The sequence below is a fragment of the Stenella coeruleoalba genome (assembly GCF_951394435.1).
Source record: "Stenella coeruleoalba genome assembly, chromosome: 4".
In the NCBI taxonomy this organism is placed as follows: domain Eukaryota; kingdom Metazoa; phylum Chordata; class Mammalia; order Artiodactyla; family Delphinidae; genus Stenella; species Stenella coeruleoalba.
In genome coordinates, this window is record NC_137149.1 from 73,767,894 (window position 1) to 73,789,672 (window position 21,779).

At 41.3% G+C, this 21,779-nt stretch overlaps 1 protein-coding gene across 4 annotated transcripts in view; it reads left to right on the plus strand.

Annotated features, from left to right (window-relative positions):
* KIT (KIT proto-oncogene, receptor tyrosine kinase) overlaps positions 1 to 21,549 on the plus strand; it is an 84,375-nt gene extending 62,826 nt beyond the window's left edge. For 2 of the 4 annotated variants that reach the window (XM_079919982.1, XM_079919983.1), the window contains exons 8-21: positions 5,514 to 5,628; positions 7,283 to 7,476; positions 8,657 to 8,763; positions 8,858 to 8,984; positions 9,262 to 9,366; positions 9,884 to 9,994; positions 11,238 to 11,388; positions 13,256 to 13,347; positions 13,879 to 14,006; positions 15,081 to 15,203; positions 18,681 to 18,792; positions 18,907 to 19,006; positions 19,355 to 19,460; positions 20,585 to 21,549. In XM_079919982.1, the coding sequence (XP_079776108.1) occupies positions 5,514 to 5,628; positions 7,283 to 7,476; positions 8,657 to 8,763; positions 8,858 to 8,984; positions 9,262 to 9,366; positions 9,884 to 9,994; positions 11,238 to 11,388; positions 13,256 to 13,347; positions 13,879 to 14,006; positions 15,081 to 15,203; positions 18,681 to 18,792; positions 18,907 to 19,006; positions 19,355 to 19,460; positions 20,585 to 20,713 (1,700 nt within the window). In that variant the 3' untranslated portion in view covers positions 20,714 to 21,549. The remainder of the gene's footprint in view (positions 1 to 5,513; positions 5,629 to 7,282; positions 7,477 to 8,656; positions 8,764 to 8,857; positions 8,985 to 9,261; positions 9,367 to 9,883; positions 9,995 to 11,237; positions 11,389 to 13,255; positions 13,348 to 13,878; positions 14,007 to 15,080; positions 15,204 to 18,680; positions 18,793 to 18,906; positions 19,007 to 19,354; positions 19,461 to 20,584) is intronic. The other 2 variants (XM_079919984.1, XM_079919985.1) reach the window with 1 other exon arrangement.
* Positions 21,550 to 21,779: the final 230 nt, after the last annotated feature.

A 21,779-nucleotide genomic window follows, 5' to 3' on the forward strand; every position in this document is an offset into this window, starting at 1 on the left:
AGTCCCTTTCATATTAGTGGAACTTCTGCTCTATGGAAATTTCCTTCCCAATTGAGCCACATGTGTTCTTACATCAGATTAGCCCCCTTCAGTTACAAATGTATACAGCGTCATCTATAATGTAGTGGAGATTTAAATTAATCCAAGAATAGGTACATAATCTTTCCATGGGCATTGTGTCAGTAACCCTTCTCTTCCACTTCTGAATTATGTGGCACATTGAATTCACTAGTCATACAGAGTAGAAAAATAGCACTTTATCACATGCCTGCACTCCTTGGCAGCAGGGAGGGTTGCACTGTGATATGTGTACACATCCCCCCTCCGTCTAGGTCACCTAGCGATGGTGCTCCTGTAAATTGGGCGCAGTGATTCTGGCTGAGGAAGGCTTTCTCCAAGTAGTTTCATCATTTTTTTTAAAGCTAACTTTCAGGATAGGGAGATCTTTTTTGATGGCTGTTTAGAATAAGGATTGGCAAACTATAGCCCTCTGGCCAGATTTGACAAGTATCCTGTTTTTGAATGGCCTATAAGCTGAGAATTTCTTTCTTTCTTTCTTTCTTTCTTTGGGGTGGCGGGTGGGTGGTAGGAATGGTTGGAAAAAAAAAAAACAAACCAAGATTTGTGAGATGTGAAAATAAAAGTCAAATTTCAGTGTGCATGAATAAAATCTTATTGGAACACAGCCTTGCACATTTGCTTACATGTTATGTTTGTGTCAGAATCGAGTATTTGTGAGAGACCTATGGCCTCTAAAATGTAAAATATTACTGTTTCACCTTTTACATTAAAAATTTGCATACCTTTCATTTGGGACATCAGTTCAGTAGGAGAATGATTTTTTTTTTTTAATGATAGACACTCTGCTAAACAGAACTGGATGTAGGACACTATAGTTGAAGTTTTGTTTCGTTTGTTAAACAAATTTCTATTAAAGTACCCATACACCAGTTGCTGGATATCTTTAAGAATGTATAAAACAAAATGTATTTTCTTTCATTTTTTTTTTTATTGAAGTATAGTTGATTTACAATGTTGTGTTTCTGGTGTACAGCAAAGTGATTGAGTTGTACATACATATATAGTACATATATTCTTTTTCATATTCTTTTCCATTATGGTTTATTATAGGATATTGAATATAGTTCCCTTATAGGACCTTGTTGTTTATCCATTTTATATATGATTGTTTGTATCCAAAATGTATTTTCAAAATATCTGTTCTGGGGATTTTTTTTTCAAATATTAAAAAAGTATGATACTCCTTTCATAAGTAAAAGTTAACCTGAGTTTTTTAATACTTCTATTTTAGTTGATTTAAATTCCTTTATTATAACGATATTATGGCAGGAACGTAGATTTGACTCAGACCCAAACCATGATAGTGACAAATTGCTACAAATCATTGCTGTATTGCCATTAAATATCATGGGACCTACAACTGTAAAAACATACTCATCCGTAAGATCCCTCTTCATTTTGTCTTTTGTTTATGGACACTTAAGTCTGTGTTCTTTGCTGATTAGAGAGTGTGGGCAGATACGCATTTGTAGCAGGAGTTGGTGGAGGTAGTTAAGTTGAGCCAAGAACTATACTCAGTGCTTCCCCACCAGTTACCTGTGCACCTCCTCCCACCCACCCCCCAGCTCTTGTTGTCTGTGCTGTGTTCTTTAAAATTCGATTTGTTCTTGCCTTCCGTATGGACACGATGTTGGTGAAAAGGAATATTTTGTAAGATCACATATCTGTGGGGTAAGTCAGGAAATGGTTGGGATTTTTAATTGCATGAGCAATAAATTCTCAGAAGAGTTATAAGCACTCTGAAATCTGCCTACGAGCTGATCAGTGTTGTCGGAGACGCCAGATGACTGAGGTCCACAATGCTTTGAAAGGAGACAAGGCTAATTTTTATCTCCACGGGAAATACGTAGCTTATACACCTCTTAGGCTTATCTAAACCTCCAACTTGGGAGGAATTAAGGAATGTGTCATTTGGTATACTGCTGATTGCAGAATATCTAAGGAAACACAGCTCAGATTTAACCTGGAGAATTGCAGGGAGTTATGTGTCTTTAAAAGCAAAATGTATATTTAATGCCTTAGACGGTGCGTTGAGGCACTTACAAAATGCAGATGAGCCCAGATTTTCATTTTTAGGAATCAGAATTATACCTAGCTCATTCTTTATGCATTAAACATTTTTTTGTAGTGCAACTTGCCGTGTACAGCCCAAACTGGACTCATGTAATTTAGCCTTTTCACAATGAGGTCTCTTGTCACCAACATTAGGGACAGGGCTGGAATTAGGATGAGGCAGGAGAGATGCCTAGGTTGCCAAATTTAAGGAGGTGCTCGCTCAGGGTGCCAACCTGTATTTGCAAGACCTAGAGGGTGAGAAGCTTCTTAAATTCCTCGCCTTAGGTGCTCTTCTTGCCTCACTCTAGTCCCAGCCCTGATAGGGTCGCTTGAAGATTGTCTAAAAAAGCCCTTTGCTTGGTCAGATGCTCAACTTATTAAATCTCTGGAAATGGGGCCCAGGAACGTGCATTTTAACCTCATCTCCTCATGCTTCAAATGCACGCTGAAGTTTGAGGAGCCCTCTGAGCTTGGTTTGCCAGCCTAAGGTCCAACAGGACAAAAGCTGCTCTGTTAGCCTTAGATTAGGTTGGGATAGTAGCTTAAACATCTGCCTAATTAACCAGCACACAGGAACAAGTAGGTCAGCCTGACTGTGCCTTTTGCCAGCCCTGGCCATTGTATAACTGCTACCAGGTGTCATGCTAGAAGGCTTGGATCTTGTAACCAAAGCTAAATGCAATTGATTATGTAATTTTCAGCTGTTCCAATTTTTTTTAATTAAAAAATGTCTTATAGGTTTGCTATTAGCTATGTGTTCACTGTCAAAAAAGAAAAAAAATTTAGAAACAAAGTCAAAAGAATGAAATAGAAACTATCCATAACCCTGCTACTCAGAGATAACCACTGTGAACGTCATCAGGCATCCTTTCAGCCCTTTCCCCCGTACTGAGTAATATTTAATTCCACTAAAAATCCATCATGTAGCGTTAGGAAGAATGAGTGACAAAAGGAAGGTTGGTATGAGGAGATCTGTCTTATGAACTTGATTCCCATTTGAGTCCTATCCAGTTATCTTTACTGTCTATGTGTAGACCTTCCCCTCTCATCATTAATCTCAGTATGCAAAAAAAAAAAAATCACACAGCCAGGTATATGTGTGGATTTCTTATGTCATTGGCCCACTGTTGAAAACATAGTGTAAATCCTGCCGCTACACAGGAAAATCACCATTAGGCTGTTCTTCCAGGTCCCTTTTTGTGACTCTAATTGAATTCCTTTGGAGTATGAGGGACTTGTGCCTCTGGGGGGACTTAATCATTCAACAGCTCTTACTGTATGTCTGCCATAGGTCAGACTCTGCTAGGAGTCAGAGGTACAGTCAGTGAGACATGGTCCTTGCCCTTGAGAACATACAGTCTGACGGAGGAGGAGACACACCAGGATATTGTATAAGCGCGTCAGGTGCTCTAAAGGGCTTCAAGAGTACGGAGGCGAGACTGACCAACTTGGCTTTGGAGAGTTGAGGACGGCTTGGAAAAGAAGATGACACTTGAATTGAGTCCAGAGAGACCTGCCGTATGGTGCCTGCAGTCTTCAGCAAATAGCATTCTCCTAAAGTTCCGCTGCTTTCTGTGTTACGTCCTACTTTTCAGCCCGATCACACAGTTGCCCATGATAATTAAATGAAACTTGCCAGATGGATGCTTTCGCAAGACGATGGCTTGTCGTCTTGCTCTATTTGTGAAAGCTGGCATTGGATCCAAACTCTCAAGGATGCCCCTACCTTGAGACTGCTTGTGGATTGTTGCTCTTTTGTGTGTATTAGCCAAATGGCCTGCGCATCAGCAGGGCCAGGTTGAATGACAGGTGGGTGTGCCATGCATGCAGACACTCTGATCCCTGCCAAGCCATTTGCCTGCAAGGAGGTGAGGTGCTGAGAGGTCGTTCTACAAAGATGTCATTTATCAGCTTATTTCCTTCCTTCGAGGAAATAAGCTTCTGATCTGTCAGTCTTTTCCTCTGACCATGTATATTTTTCCTGTCAGTTGCAACATAATCAATGTCAAATTCCCAATGCATCGGGTTAAAACACACACGTTATCATGCTTATCTTGAAGCAGTTTTTAGATATTGAAGAGAATATTTAGAGTGGCAAATACAGTTAACCTAATTGGTAGCAAACTTGATTAACCGAGGAGGGTGGGTACTCTGAATAGAAAAGAGTAACTGAATAACTAATAAATTAGTAATTAATACATTTATTGTTTCGCCTCTGTGAATCATTCTTGGTTCTTTGTGTGCGCCATCTCATTTAGTTATCACAGCATCCCTATGAAATGGGTACTCTTGTTATTCCCCACTGGACACCCGAGGAGACTTGGTGGAAGGCAGAGAACCTCTAAGTGTCAGAGCTGGGGTGCAGGTCTGTGTGCCGCACGCCGCCGCCTGTAGCTCTGTGCTCGTGCTTGGCGTCGGCACATGCGATGCTGTACCGGGGATGCAGGATGAGCACGTCACCATCCCTGCCATCAGGTGCTCACAGTGGAGCTTACTCATTCTCAAAGGGTTAGAATCCTTCAGATATATTACCAGTAGAACAACTGTATGTAAATTCATCTTCCGTTCACTTTAGAAATAATCTCAAGAATTTGCAGTGCTTTAGGGCACCCTTGATTGAACATCAGTTGATTATTATAGTTACACAGAAATGTCAAATTAGAGCATTCCTGCTGATGATACAGTTTACTTTTTCAGTGATTATACTCAGGTTTAGACATATGTATAAATAAAACTCTTGAGCTGGTTTCCTCTTCTCATTTTCTGTTCCTGTTTTGTATTTGAAATAAAAGTTTGGAGTTAAAAGCCCATATTGGGTTTTACTCTTATGTTTTGACTTCTCTGTAAAAGGGTGATTCAGCTCCTTATCTGCACCACACCCACGCCCAAAAAAAAGGGGAAGTATTCTAGTTCCTGCAATAACTTGAAATTCCTATGAAAGTTTCAATAATTTGAAATCCTGATGGCAGGAAACCTTTAAACCGGATTTCCACCTTTAAGATAGTTGGGAATCCTAGAATCCTGATTAGATGCCGTCTTTCAGGTTCCCCCTCACTGGAAACAGAAACCCTGCCCGGTGGTCCTGCGACCTCAGCCATCCCCGGGACAGGGAGATCTCGGAGACCCCGGCATCCGTAGGATGGACAGGCCACATGTGGACTGGGCAGCTCTAACCGGGAAAGCCTTTCTTGGTCAGACCCTCACATCTGCCTTCCCTGTGCCTTCCACTCACTGGTTCAGATTCTCCCCTTTGAACAACATGCTCCTCGGGGTCCCCTTCGGCCTCGAGAAAGTTTTTGAGGATTCAGAAATAGTGGAGTGAGCCTTGGTGAGGTTTTCCAGCAGTCTGACATAAGGCCACTTCTCTCTCCCTGCAGCAAAGCCAGAAATCCTGACTCGTGACAGGCTCATGAATGGCATGCTGCAGTGTGTAGCAGCAGGATTCCCAGAGCCCACCATTGATTGGTATTTTTGTCCAGGAACCGAGCAGAGGTGAGATGATTATTTTGGGTACTACTTAACATGCATAAGGAAAGGACTGCAATTCACTTGAGTTTCAAATATGTTTTCAGATTTTAAAAAAAACCAAACTTTGTTTTGATTAATTTTTTTTCTATCCATGTGGCTTTTTAAAGGACATAATTGCTATATTTTTCTTGGTAGACATGAATTTTGTTTGCTGAAACATGATTACTGAATGACTTCTCTATTTTGGTGGTTATCTTCTTGGATTTATCATGCAATTTCCACCCTGCAGGTAGATAAAGCAATTTTCCAGGACAGAGTAATTAGATTTCCAATCTATACACAGGAGGTAATATATGTGGGAAATGTGGCTGTAGTTATCATGAAAAAAATTACCTCGGAAGTTAATTGCCAAGTTACCAAAAAGTAATGATCGCACAATTACCACATACATGCGGCGTTTGGGAGCTATGTCTTTTAAAAAGGTTTTCTCCTTGATTGAGGTGCCCAGGCCCTGAGCAGAGCACATCTGGCATTGTACTTCCTCTCCCTCACAATCCACACTTAAACCTTAAACTGTCCTTTCACATTACCTGGAGATGAAAATGGGGTCAGCATTGCTGTTTTTATCCATCAAATGCTATTTTACACTCAGGCCAGTGTAACGTCACGATCATTTAAATAGTCAGGATAATAATAGAAATTTCATTTTTCACGGAATAGACCTTTTTTATCAACACCAAGTTGGAAGAGGTTACATAGGATTGTTGTTCTCAGCTGAGTTTTAGTGGAGTGTTTTCTTTGGGGAGTAATAGGGGGTTCAAGACCCCTGGAAAGTATGCCCACAGGGAAAGCAACCACAGTAGTTTTAGGCATCTGTTGAGCAAATATTTATGGAGTTCCACCTCTAGGCCAGACATGGGTCTAGTGAACAAAACACCTGAGTCCCATTTGTGAGTTTATATTCTAATGGGCAGAGATGGGCAGAAGATGAAATAAATAACTACCATATGCAGGTGTTAAGTGCTAAAGGGAGAAAGTAAAGAGCAAGGTAAGGGATAGAAAATTGCCAGGCATATGGGGGGGATAATTTAAAATAGGGTCATCTGAGTCTTTGCCACCTGGAGTCCAGCCCAGCGGCATGATCGTACCTCGAGCCGTAGGGTCCTCACGTCTGGTGTTTGGCAGCTGGCCCTGTCTTCATCCTCATAGACTTTACTGCTTTCCTCCTCCACGCTCTTCCTTTTCAATCCTTCATACGTTCTTTCACCATTTATTTATAAAAGGCTACTGTGTGCCAGGATATGAACCAACCGTCTTATTGAATTCATCTCTGATCCTTTCGATAACCCTCCAAGATGGGTATTACCACCCCAAGTTTGCAGCTGTAGGAACTGAGTCTTGGAGGGTGTAAGTACTAGTCGGAAGTCAACAGAATAGGTGTTTGAGTCCAGATTTCGAACCCACATCTCACTCTGAAACCTCTTTCTTCTTTTCCAAGCGCTTTTCTTGTTCACGGTGCCACAGACGTGCTCATCCGTCATCACACTCTTCAGTTGTAAAAGGAAATGTCTGATTACAAACCTCTGACTTAGTTTTAAAAGTATGCCACATCCAATGTGTTTGATCGATTGATTCTTTTTCCTAGAGTAAGTCCGCACTGCTGTTTTTTTCCCGCTAGATGTTCTGTCCCTGTTGGGCCAGTGGATGTGCAGATCCAAAACTCATCTGTGTCACCGTTTGGAAAACTAGTGGTTTACAGCTCCATTGACGACAGCGCCTTTAAGCACAATGGCACGGTGGAGTGCAGGGCTTACAACGATGTGGGCAAGAGTTCTGCCTATTTTAACTTTGCATTTAAAGGTAACAGCAAAGGTATATTTCTTTTTAATCCAATTTAAGGGGATGTTTAGGCTCGGCCTGCCATGTCCATCATGATTTTAAGTCCATTCCATCCCTGGCCATGTCATTTCTGGTAATAGTCACATTGCACGTTTGATTGTCATCAAACTTACTCAGTTTCATCCTGTGCTAGTTTGTTAATAAAATGTGTGCAGTAACCATGTACTATATGTATTTTATGCGTGCGTGCACGTATGTATGTGTGTGCATATGTATCTGTATAAAATTAATGGTGTATTTCCAGCGGTTTCCATTAGGAAGGGGTAGAGACAGAAAATAGGAGAACTAGACTTACTTTATATCCAAACAGAAACAGAATTGGGACAATTTAAAGATTTAAATTCAATGAAAAATTGTTTAAGTTGTGACTTAAAATCAGTTATTTTAACAGATTGCCAGACATCATATCACAAAGTTAACATTACCTTTTATGGAATCATGTTAGTGAGCTATTTCTTTACCATCTTGAAAATTTGATTGATGAGTGACCAGCTCTCCTAACAAGTTGAACCATGCATGTGGACGAATTGATGAATTGGTATGAAGTCAGAAGACAAAGGAACTAGACACCTACATTCTTAGGGCTCGGTTTTTGTTTCTTGAGCTGGCAAAGATGAGTGCCAGAAAGTGGTGTTTGTTCAGTTTTTGAGTAACGAGGGGAAGAATCTTACATTGTTCTTCATCATAGGTTTTTTTTCAGGGAGTGCAGTGAAAAGAACACTTTAAAAGTGTTTTTCTCGGTTGTGAAAGAAGCTCAATGTTCAGTGTAGAAAATTTGGAAAGTCAGGAAAACATAAAGAAGAAACTATAAGATATCCATAAAGGAAACACTTTAAAGTTCAAGGCAGGAATTTGAAGTGCAAAGTTCACTGAGATGTCGCTTTTCACTGACAAACAGCGTAACGTTATTCTTGTGCTATGGAAATCGCAACTTCTTTTCCACAGTCGTCTGGTTTAAAGCTGTTATTTTAAAAGATGCCTTTGAATAACAAGAATAAGATAATAATCATGGCACGGAGCTCAGATGCAACTGGTTTGACTTCTGCCGTGATGGGCAGTAAGGTGGGAGGTGGGCGAGTTGGGGGCAAGGTGGTCGTGGTGAAGATCCGACCCCACTAACAGGTTGTGATTCCACGTTCCTCCTTCATTTTAGAACAAATCCATGCCCATACCCTGTTCACGCCTTTGCTGATTGGTTTTGTGATCGCAGCTGGTATGATGTGTATCATCGTGATGATTCTTACATACAAATATTTGCAGGTAACCATTTATTTGTTCTCTGCCTTGAACGCTGGAATGGCTGAACCATTAACCATTAAAAGATGATGCCTCTTTCCCTTTCTCCCTCCACCAGAAACCCATGTATGAAGTACAGTGGAAGGTTGTTGAGGAGATAAATGGAAACAATTATGTTTACATAGACCCAACGCAACTTCCTTATGATCACAAATGGGAGTTTCCCAGAAACAGGCTGAGTTTTGGTCAGTATGCAACAGGGGCTTTCCACATAACCTTTCTGTGTACACATAACAGTGACTTTAGGGAACCCCAGTAGCTTCCTTTATTTTATTCCACCTGAAACAATAAGTGTTTTTTGTGAGATGTCACCACCTTTGATAGATTTGGCATCAAGCACACTTTAAGGAAGTGTATCTGGACAAATTTGTCCCAAATCCTTTATTGGTTTTGAAATGACACAAATAGTCCTTCAGTCCCACCACACCATTGCCCCTTACTTCCTTGTCTTCTTTTCTATAGGGAAAACCTTGGGTGCCGGCGCCTTCGGGAAAGTTGTTGAGGCCACTGCATACGGCCTAATTAAGTCAGATGCGGCCATGACTGTTGCTGTGAAGATGCTCAAACGTAAGTTCCCGCAGGCTACTGTGCGTGCTCACCACCAGTGTCCCAGATTTGTCTTTTTTTGGGCTTTGTTTTTTGGGTTTTTTTGGGGGGATATAGTTGTTTTACAACGTTGCGTTAGTTTCTACCATATAGCAAAGAGAAGTAGAGTTCCCTGTGCTATAAGCAGGTTCTCATTAGTTATCTTTTTTTTTTTTTTTTTTTTTTTTTTGCGGTACGCGGGCCTCTCACTGTTGTAGCCTCTCCCGTTGTGGAGCACAGGCTCCGGACACGCAGGCTCAGCGACCATGGCTCACGGGCCCAGCCGCTCCGCGGCATGTGGGATCTTCCCGGACCGGGGCACGAACCCGTGTCCCCTGCATCAGCAGGCGGACTCTCAACCACTGCGCCACCAGGGAAGCCCTAGTTATCTATTTTATACATATTAGTGTATACGTGTTAATCCCAATCTCCCAGTTCATCCCAAGCCCCCCCCCCTCCAGATTTGTTTTTTGCTAAAATAAGATGTTTCTAATTTTAGCAAGTGCCCATTTAACGGAACGCGAAGCCCTAATGTCTGAACTCAAAGTCTTAAGCTACCTCGGTAATCATGTGAATATTGTGAATCTTCTTGGAGCGTGCACCATTGGAGGTAAGGCCATGGCCAACCTGACTCTTGTTATGGGTCAAATTATCAAAAGATGGGAGATTTTGATATGGTTTTTGACAATGCTTGATTAAGCTCCTTGCAAGATTTTGACCCAGGCGGCTAACCTCTTGCTGGATTCCTGCACCCCACCACCCAAGCTATTGTACTTTAAAAATGTATATTTCAGGTTTTATCATCATGGGGCAGGACAGCCCAGGACATACCCTAGTTACAGTCGTGTATGTCTCACCGACATTGACCTCTTGAATACCTCGAGAATGTCTCATCTCCTCCAGAAAGCTTTTCTTTTACCTTGTGAGCTTTTATATTTTGCTGGATGACATTTAGCCACTAAAGGGTTAATGTTCATATACATACCGTCATTAAAAATAGTCCTCTAAGCCTTCCAGCCCTCAAATATACACCAAATGAGCAAACATTTCACTTCTATAAAAAAGAAATTTCCAATTCGGAAGCAGTCATTAGTCTTCTCATCAAGGCTTTCTGGGATGTTGCCAGAAGGCATTTTGGTCAGAAGGAACAAAGATGTGTAAAATGAGCCATTCCTCAAGGTCTGGAGAGACCCACTGTCAAGTTGACAGGGTTATATAATTTCTCAAAACAGCCCCCATAAATGTTGCTTCACCACATCACCAATTGTTCCTGAGAGATTTCTGCCCGAGTTAATTAGTTGCCTGTTAACTTCAGAGCTACAGTTCTTTAGGCGTGCACAACACCAAAAAAAAAAAAAAAAGTTCGACAGATAGGCCCTGGAACACAGGCGATGCCCTGTCATTTCAGGGTTTCCCCCACCTCCTCGTCTCAGCTGGTGGTTCTGGTGGTTGGTTTTCCTATTATGCCACAGTTTTGTGTGTGTGTGTGTGTGTGTGTGTGCTCATCATCATTTCCATAATAACGTTACCAAGAGGCATGGAGCCCCCACTGTAAACAGAAGTGAATCAAAGGTTTCAAATAGCAGGCTTGATAATAATATAACAGTGAAAGCTATAACTCTTGTCTAAAACCAGCAGTCATGCCTGGCCCCTGATCACTTAAAAATTCAGGTAAAAAGGTTACTCTGCTGCTTTTTGCTAAGCAATGTTAATAGATAGGATCGTACTTGTACTAAGTAGGCTTAGCCTTGAACCTGAGTGTGAATGGCCGTGATCACCCTTGGGTATTTTTATGGGAGGCTGGATGGTCTGTATATCTCACCTTTTTCTAACCTTTTCTTAAATGCTCGTAGGGCCTACCCTGGTCATTACAGAATATTGTTGCTACGGTGATCTTCTGAATTTTTTGAGAAGAAAGCGTGATTCATTTATTTGCTCCAAGCAGGAAGATCACGCAGAAGCGGCGCTTTATAAAAACCTTCTCCATTCAAAGGAGTCTTCCTGGTAAGACTGATTTACATAAATAGCTGTTGACAGGCAGTTCATGGAGTCTGAGGGTTTACAATCAAGGTTGATTCTTTAAAAAAGTGAACCTGAGGTACTTGGAGGTACAAAATCAGAATTAGTAAATCATTTAAATGTGATGAACGGTTTAGAAAGTTCAAATGGTGTTTTTAAGGCTTGAAATAGTGTTGAACTTAAATTTCTGTTGATTCTTAAAAATGCATCTTTAGTGTTTTTCTAAGCTTTAGTTCTGTTCAATTGAGTGAATTCTGTACCTATTTCTCTTCTCATCGTTCTGTTCTTGGTGTCATTCTCTTTATACTGTTGAGCCGGGTACTGTATGCGTCTTTACAGTGAGACACTGTTTATAGGGAAAGTGGGAAAGGCTGCCAAATTGTCACCGTAAATTCCTTTAAAACCTTTAACAGAATGGCAAAGAGCTCCAGACAGCTCTCTGCACATAGGTTTCTCTCCATCCACCTCTGAATTATTTCTGTATACCTTACCCTTTCTTTTCTTAACTCATGCTCTCAAAGGCACAACTGCTCCAGCACGTTTTAAAAACTTGTGCCTTATTTTCATCTCTTTCATCCTTGATACCATTCTGAACTTGAATGATGTGTCAAGGGCTTCAAGTTCCTTTAAGGAGAATCGGTGTAGTTTACAACCAGAATAGAATTCTGTGCCGCGTCTTGCCTTTTCTTTCCAAGTGTTGTTAAGATCTGCCATTTAAGATTTCCTAGATCACCCTGCCCAACAGAAATCCTAGTAATTGTGCCTAATCCCTTATACTTTATATTTCTGCAGTTGTGTGGTGGGTTTCCTCTTTCCTTTTTATTTGCTATATCCCCTACATTTTGAGAAGGCAAGACTTGTCTCCTAAACTTAACCCCAGGCCCTCAAGGAAACCTTGGTAAATATTGTTGATAGGCGGTTACCTCCTAAAGTGTTTTTCTATACCTCTGGCTAAAGTTTTAAATCCTAGGTGAAGCTTTTTAATTTTTTTTTCAATCCTGTAAACTTTGAGTAGTGACAAGTGGAAGTAAAATACAGTATAAACCAAACCATCTTTTGTTAGTTTCTCTAGTGCACATCCTCTTTATATGAATAAATGAGCCACTTTGCCTTATTTCTAAAACCTTGGCCCCTTGTATATTTTTTAACTTTCTGAAGTAATGGCCTAAATTGTTCAGTCCTGTGTAGTGTTTTCTGTGCTTTGGGATCCCATATGGGATTGGAACCACCAGCACACTCTGAAGGAGATTGTTGTCATGGTGTTTCTATGCTAATCAGAAGCAGGAAGTACTAGAAATCTTGAAGACTCTCCAGCCAAATGTTGCAGATTCAAGAGGTCCAGATGGTTCAGAAAATCATCCAAATTATTGGTGTTTATCTGAACCAAACTTGGTTTTTTTAACCCTTCTTCCATCAGTTGCTGTATGTTAGTGATCTCTGTCTTCCCCCACTAATAACACATCTCAGAAGCTCTGGTTCTTTGTCTCTTTCATCTTGTCTCTCTCGAGGCTAATTTAGAGAGTTTGAAGTAATGTGGGATAATGCTTTTGGTTCTCTGCTTCTCATTAAATCCCTGGCGTCAAGAGATGGGAAATTTCTGACCTGAGTTCCATCTACAATTGAACACAAAAACGGCCATCTAATTCCCGGGGATTGGACCCGAATGTTGAATATTAAAAACTCGTATCTTACTGAACAAGATTTTCCTTATTGAAACTTGGCAATGCTTTCTTTAAATAAAAGCAGCCTCTTATGTTCAAAAAGGGATGGGGAGATAGAGCCTGGCCCTTGTGTGCTCCCCCATTTCCCATTTTATTTAATCATGATTTGATGCATGTTTCATCTCTCCCAGTGGTGATAGTACTAACGAGTACATGGACATGAAACCCGGAGTTTCTTATGTTGTACCAACCAAGGCAGACAAAAGGAGATCTTCGAGAATAGGTGCGTACCTATCAAGCAATAAAAACAACTTCATTGACAGAGGGTTTGTCATACCACTGTGGAATCTAACACCATTCCTGTAGTGACCGGTTCTCCTTTAGGATAGGATCCAATGGCCTAGGATCCATTGCCACGGGATCCAGTGGCAATGCCAGTGGTCAATGGCAGTTAAGGGTTGCAAGTGGATATTTGGGGTCAGAGCGTGTGTTATTGTATCTGAGCATTTTACTGCATATATGATAACATGCATATCAAAATATATCAAATACATATTTTGCATATAAAAAATATGAGACTTTTGTATTCATCCACTGTTCTTGTTCCCTGAAGATTTTGTAACTTAGCCCAGGATTGGGAATATTAGCTTTGTGATTCAGTACCTACCTGTCCTTAACATTGGGGAGGTGATTTGCCTGCAAGTTCAACATCAGTTCCTTGATTACCAGCCCTTAGAGGTATTGTTGTCACTGTCTTTTACTGTCCTTACTTGAAGGTTTTAATTGCTAGGAAAATCCCTTCTCCTCCTACCAGGTTCATACATAGAAAGAGACGTGACTCCTGCCATCATGGAAGATGATGAGTTGGCCCTAGACCTGGAGGACTTGCTGAGCTTTTCTTACCAGGTGGCAAAGGGCATGGCATTCCTCGCCTCGAAGAATGTAAGTGAGGGTGATTCTCAGAAGAGTCCTCTCCTTGCCCCCATGGCCCCCAAGGGGCATTTTAGAGCCATAGTTAGAAGGCAGAGTGTCATTTGAAATGTGGTAACCAAAAGCAGAGGAAATACAGTTTCTTCATGTTCTAACTGCTGTCTCTTCGGAATTCATGTTCTCATTTGTAAGCTTTAAAGTGCAAGCTTGTCTAAATAAGCTTTCTATGAATATATTTTTTATATGCAATGAATTCATTTAAAACTTGGCTTTTAGGATATAGGAGCTGCTCTTAGAAAATAAAGAGAGAATTATTTGATCAGCCAAAGGAGGGGGTACCTCATGTAGTTGCAGTGCTCGGTGAAGCATATACTTGGGTCTTTTTGAAGTTAGACCTCAAATATTGCATGTATGGTTTACAAAGTGCAGGGGAGTAAGGAATCAAGAGAGAGCGATAAACATTTGATCAGAAGGTTGGGGGTGGGAAGAGAATGATGGAACCAAAACAAGGAACATGGTCTCCGGAAGGGTGAGAGGAATTCCTTAGGAAATGGGACAAGCAGAATAGAATGAGGTTACAGAACCTACCCTTAAGTTATCATTGGTGACATTTCCAAACAATTACCAAACTCAAAGAGGATATAGGATGGCTGAGATAAAGAGCCTCTTCCCTTTGTCCTTAGGAGGTATCAGATTGAAGTTGTAGACATTTTAGAAACTCTTTAAAAGGACATTCAAAGAGAAGCATGTAAAATGAGTTTTCCGTTTAAAAAAATGATGGGACTATTTATAATGTATTTTCCTATGAATGAAAGTAGTCCTAAGGAAAAAAAGAAGCATTTATTCAAGTTGGTTTTGAAAGTGATTATAGTAATTAAGGTCCTAACAATGTGAAACACAAATTTGAACATCATTCAAAGTGTAATCTAGATATTTATTTTTGGTGCACTGAATAGTTTAAACGTAAAGCAAAAGTATTGGCACTGTATGACATGAGCAGCATTCTAGTATTAAACATAGCTTTCACTCTTTAAAAGTTTAAAATAAATGTAAATGGTTTTCTTTTGTCTCCCACTCTCCTAATAGTGTATTCACAGAGACCTGGCAGCCAGAAATATCCTCCTTACTCATGGTCGAATCACAAAGATTTGTGATTTTGGTCTAGCCAGAGACATCAAGAATGATTCTAATTATGTGGTCAAAGGAAATGTGAGTACCCACTCTCTCTTGACAGTCCAGTGAAGGATTTTTGTTTCAAGTTTTCTTAAGTATTGCTTTTTAGGATTTTCATAATGCAAATCCTACCTTTGCGGTACCATGCATTTTAGCAGTCAAATTAAGTGTACTTTAGCAAAATTCCGATAATAGAATTCCTAATTCTAATTGTGTAATTATGGAGCATGTGAAGGAAACAGAAATAGCCTTAATTTTCATTATAGCCTGAGAATAGCAAGGAACTTGATTTTGTTCAAGTGAAACAAATGTGGACCTGAAGGTCACAGCAGGAGAATTTTATTTTGAGATTGACATGCTATGTGAAAAAGGTAATGTTAAGTCTAAGATAATGTTCAGAGTTAGGTATATAGAATGTTGAATCTTATAATCAAGAGCTTATTAAAGACATTCATAAGGAATAATTGGCTTACGGAACATAGTGATTTTATTTCAAAGTGCTTTCATTGCCAGTTTTCATTGTATCATCAGGACAAACCCTTGGCATTAGAATGCAAGTCTTCACATTTTAAAAGTTGGAGAAACTAAAAACAGTGTATTTTCGTGATATTTGTCTGAGATGACACGGGTCAGTAGAGGCTGAAACCGGAGCCTATGATTTCCTGAGGAATATCCCATTAGTATGGGAAGCCAATAGTCTTGAACATATATTCTTCTGTATCTATTTTCCCAGGCCCATACCTATGGTCCAGAGCTGTTCCTGGAGGTAGCTCTTGTGTGCCTTATAATGATGTAATATTTCCTTCTCCATCACTATGGCATCTCTGTGGGTGGGCTGTACTAGACTTGTTGCTTTGCAGAAATGTTCCTGGATTTACTTCCTGATGATAGCATGTGTTTCTAGTAACTCCCTAAGGCTAGGAGTGTTAATAACACCAAGTCCTCTCCGTCCTGGTACACTATTGGAAGGAAGAATGAAAGGTGGTTCTCTATCCAGGCCTTTGAGTATTGACAGAAGGCTACTGGGTTCTGGACCCAGTCTTGCTGAGTTCGAACCTGGTTCTATCATTTAGTGGTTGTGTGATATTTGGCAAGGATTACCCCAGCACCTCTGAACCTTGGTTTTTCTCCTTTTGGTAATAATACTGTCACCTGCCTCGTGAAGTTGTTGTGAGGATTAAATGAGTTAATATACATAGTAGGGTATTTAGAATAGTGCCAGGCACACTGTGGCTAATACTTATATGAGGCACTTATTATTATGGCTAGATGTCTTATTTAGAATCTAAGTAATCATGACAGTGGTTATGCTGCAGCTTCTTAATAGCCCATTCTTGGCTCGTGTCCTTAGTTGGAATTAACAAGGATGGGTCAGGTGGTTAGGTCCCACCAGGCTTCAGATTGTGGACTCCAGCTAAGCCAGTTCTACTAACCAGTCACAGATATCACCCTTCACCAGGCTACTGGGTAAGGAGACCTAATGGGACAAAATTAAAAGCAGGGAAACTCACACAACATGTTATTGGCCCCAAATTTACATCATAGTCATTTGAGACCTCCTCGTTGTGTCAGTTTCTCTGAAAGTTCTTCACACACGTTCTTGGTCGTTTTTGTGCTGTGGCCCCTATCATAGTCTGGTGACAGCTGTGGATCCCTTGTCAGAACACTGTTTTAAATGCATAAAATACATAGGATACTGAGAAAAGCCATTAAATGGAAATGAAGTTATTAAAATATTAAAAAGTACCTCTGTGATATTCATTACACATGCTTCTTTGTTACACAGAATAACATGTTCTAACTGTGGGTCTAACAACTACTGTAATGTCTAAGTGATGAATATAAAACTGTAATGTGAAGGTATCTATGTTACTGTTGGTGACAAAGTCACAGGCACTGCTAAGACCTGGTGCTTTATTGCCTGAATTTATAATTTAAGGAAATGCTCAACTTTAGTTAGTCAACACAAGAATGTAATTTTTTCCCTTCCAAGTTCACAAGCTCCTGAATTCAAGACACATTGTAAATCTCAGGTTAAGGGCCTCTATAAGAGTTTTAGCATAAAATCTGGGAGGGGATACTGGAAAGCATTTTTTTTTTCCTACTGACTAAAATAACTTTAAGACCAGAAAAAATTGTCTTCCCAGTTTTCAATCCTAAATGGATTAAGCGAAGGATTGATTTAGCTTTTTACGGTAAATTAAGATCCAGGAATTCAGAAATGTCTCTAAGAGGACTAGTCACGGAAAGTTTGGCTCGAGGTTAGCAGGAGGAGTTCAGGATGTGAAGTTCGGCCATTGAATTTCAACCCCAAATCTGCCACTCACCACATTGGAATAGTCATAGTCAGCATATCCGCTACTCTCTATCACGTGCTTGCTTGTACAGGGCAAGTTTTCAGACGCTAGTGAGTCAGCAGTACCCAGCTAAGCACTGGTACCCATATTATCTCATTTAACCCCCAAGACAACTCATGGAATCTGAAGTATTATTTTTGCTTTACAGAAGAATATCCTGAGGCTTAATTATAGATGCATAAGTGACTTTCCCACTGTATTAGTAAGGGATAGTTTTGGTTGCATATGACAGAACACCCCCAAAAAAGTAAAACAAATATAGGAGTAGCAGGCCGGGCCTGGTATGGAGGTTCCATGATGTACTAGGGGGAGTGAATTCCTCCACCTTTGTTTCTTTTTTTTTTTTTTTTTTTTTTTTACCATCCTTGGTGTAGCCCTTATCTTCATGGTCCATGATATGGCCATGAGAGAGCCAGCCAACACATCCAGAAGAGACAAGAAGGAAAAGGCCACAGGGCACATGCCAGCTTCATTTTAAGGAAGTTCTCCTAAAGCTGTCACACAACACTTATATACCTTAGTGGCCAAAACTGAGCCACATGGCTGCACGCAGCTGGGAAGGAGCTGGGCCATGCAGTCCTTACCGTGGGAGGCCATGTTTCTATCAAGGGAAAAGGGTAAATAACATTCAGTGGTAACTAACCTCTGTGTTACACAAGGCCAGTGGTGGAGCCAGGGTTAGAACCCATGTATCTGTGTCTGACTGTCTGTGCTCCTATCCACCACACTGTACAGACTCAATGTCCCCATCTTGAAAATGGGGATAGTATACAGTTGAACAATGCAGGGACGAATCTCAGTATAAATTAGAGCCAGCCCTCCGTATCCACGGTTCCTCTGCATTCTTGGATTCGACTCACCGCAGACAGTGTAGAATTTATTATTGAGACATATTCATGTGTAAGTGGACCCATGCAGGTCAAACCCTCGTTGTTCAAGGGTCAGCTGTACTTGTGATCCACCTATTTCAGAGGCAGTCGGGGTCATCTGAGGTTATGTGGGTGGAAGGCCTTCGTGAGATGCCCGTCAAGTTCTCACCTCCACCTCTCAGCAGAAGCAACATTTATAGGAATATATTCTGTTCCGTTTTTTTTTTGTTTTTTTTTTTTTGAGCTTCATAATTAACATTGTTGACTCTGTTATGCTTCCGTTGCAGGCTCGGCTACCTGTGAAGTGGATGGCACCAGAGAGCATTTTCAACTGTGTGTACACGTTTGAAAGTGATGTCTGGTCCTATGGGATTTTTCTGTGGGAGCTGTTCTCTTTAGGTAAAACGAGCCTTGCCAAAGCCTCCTTGATCAGACTTAGAGCATCTTCTTTAAGGTGTTGTCAGCGTCCTGCTTGCGTATTGTTACACTGATTGCAAACTGTTTGTGCCTCAGGAAGCAGCCCCTACCCTGGAATGCCAGTCGATTCTAAATTCTACAAGATGATCAAGGAAGGTTTCCGAATGCTCAGCCCTGAGCACGCACCTGCGGAAATGTAAGGGCCCGGACATTCTTCCTTCAGATAATGTTTCCCCTTTTATTTTCCTTTTTAAAGACAAGCTCAGATGTTGAGGGTTTTCACTAGCACAGTTTAAAATGTCGCTTGGTTCCTTTTTTATGACATCTTGGTCAAAGGTCGTTTCTGTAGCTGATTTTCATAATTCTTGTCACCAAATATACAGAAAGTTTGGCAGCATCTCATAGACACAGTTTTATTTTATGCCCATGTCATTCACTATGTCCAGTTGCGTAGCCCTGGAATTATTTTTGAAATTGCTGCATGGCATACACCTGAGGACCAGTTAAGGGCATTGAGGAGTGATAAATGGCCCTCATTTTGCAGGTATGACATCATGAAGACTTGCTGGGATGCTGATCCCCTGAAAAGGCCGACATTTAAGCAGATTGTGCAGCTGATCGAGAAGCAGATTTCAGAGAGCACCAATCACGTGAGTACACTCTAGCCGGGCAAAGGACCTCTGCTCTCTTGGTTCCAAGCGTGTCCTTCTCAGGCTCTGGGGGTGAGGACTAAGCTACCCACCCCTTCTCTCCTTGGCTTGGGCTGTAAATTGGGCTTTGGGTAGGAAAGTAAAGCGATGGAAACAGTTTCTTTTTACCCAACCCCTCCATTCTGGGCCAAGGGCTATGAAATAAGGAGGTGAAAGAGTAGAGGGCTTGGCACTCAGAAGTGTGGACATAGATGTTTCCATAAGGACTTGCCACATTTCCTCTTCCACCCCAAGTGCTGGTCATGGGGTCGGCATGCGCTCTGCCTCACGTGTCAGGCTATTCAGCCTTTGGAGGGTTGGGGTGATGTGCACTAGAATAAAATCAGAGAAAAGACAGCTTGTTGCTGCAGTAAAATAAACCTTCTGCTCAAGAAAGCATAGCCAGAATGTGGCAGATAGCTGTCATGGCCACAAGCCATAGAGAATGAAGACGTTGTTTGAAGTTGGGAGATCCCTCCCAGTGATTTGAGGAGGGGGGAAATCAAAACTCAAATCCATCATTTGTTTGGCTTTTAAGGAAGAATGAGTGATCCTTACTTTGACTCAGATTTTTTTTAACCTGCTTTTTTTCTGGTTTGTGTGTTTAGAACTGTCTTTTCTTCAGCATATACCACTGATACTTTTGGGTTGAAGCTTGCTCTTCCGGGTGTCAAAGCACATTTTGAATTAAACAGCATTTCACACCCAAGAGCCCGGTTCTCAATGGAAGACCCCCGGAAGGACCACCGGTTTCTTAGTGACTGACATCAGCCTTTGGATTGGAGTTGGCTGTAGAGATTTATACACCTTTTATAAAAGTTAGATCATTCTCTTTCCCAGATGTGTCCCAGAAGAAAAGCACATTTTGCACCATCACTTCTTAGGTAGTCAGACCTTGGGGAAAATGAGGGATAGAACAAAGCTTGTCTTTGGTCAATATGATTTGGTTCTTGGCTGTAAGGTCTTGTAAACCTTCTGGCTTTAGGAGTCTTCATAAGTTGTGATTCTGAGGCTGCAGACGTGCCCCTTTGTTGCTGTGCTCGTTATGGGGGCTGGTGTATTAACTGCGGACTTGTTTTCCTCAGATTTATTCCAACTTAGCGAACTGCAGCCCCCATCGGGAGACCCCCTCGGTGGACCGTTCCGTGCGGATCAACTCGGTGGGCAGCAGCACATCCTCCACGCAGCCTCTGCTTGTCCACGAAGACGTCTGAAACAGAATGCACATCTGGGGGTCGGTGTTGGGGGGCTCCCCGACAAGAACGGCCCCCATTCTTTTGGTTTTCATAATGGTTATTTTGTTTTCCTTCGACTCGAATCCTCCTCCAGGGTAATGGACACCCCACTGTACTCCTGTCTTTATGAGCATACTTTAGTGGCCGATGATTTCTGTCATCCGCTACCATTGAGCTGCATATGTTCCCAATAGCAAGCTAGCCCCCGTTAACGGAATAACTTCAGACTTGGAGAAAGGGTGGGTGGGATGGGCTATAGACACCCTGAGTCCTTCCCAGGGCTTCTCCAATTTCTGCCTGAAAAGTATAGTTGATAGTTTATTTGAATACATGGCAGTAGTCACCTTCATTCCTCATAACCATCCGTAATGATACGATGATGCGGCAGGATTAGAAACCGAAAGCTCATCCCTTGATGTGGAAAATAGAATGTTATTCAAAGGGCAGAAGCCTATGAGTATCTGGGCTCAAGAAATCTAGTATTTCATGCTGGGAGTGAGACGTAGGCCTTGGAAAAATGCTTTCCAGGCACGAATAAAGACTGCTGGGTGTGAGCCTTTGTGGTCCTGACCTGTTTTCTAAATAGAGTTCACAATTAGGGAGCTGAATTGGAGAGAAGGCCTCCCCAGCCTGCATTTTGTATATACTCATCTGTAAATTGTACAGATTCACATATTTGAGGGGGGAAACCCACACGATGTAGTTTCTGGATACGATTCTGGCTTGAGTCTGCTGTGTGTAGGGATAGCTGAAGAGCCAGACAAGTTTGAAGGAAACCGTTAGTGCTTTTTTTTTTTTTTCTTTTTTAAAGAAAACACATAATTGCCAAGCACAGTCTTAACAGAGATCTCCTTTGTAGCCGATGAACTTGCTCTAGAGATTGTCCAGAACAAGCTGACCGGCTTCAGAATGGCATTGTGTTCAGTGGATTTGATGCCGTTTGAAAAAGTGACCGATTTAGTGCATGACTCCGGCAGAAGTGACAAAACAGTACTGTCTCAGTTGGATTCTTCTGTAGCCGGAAATAAACTTCAGATTCAGCCTC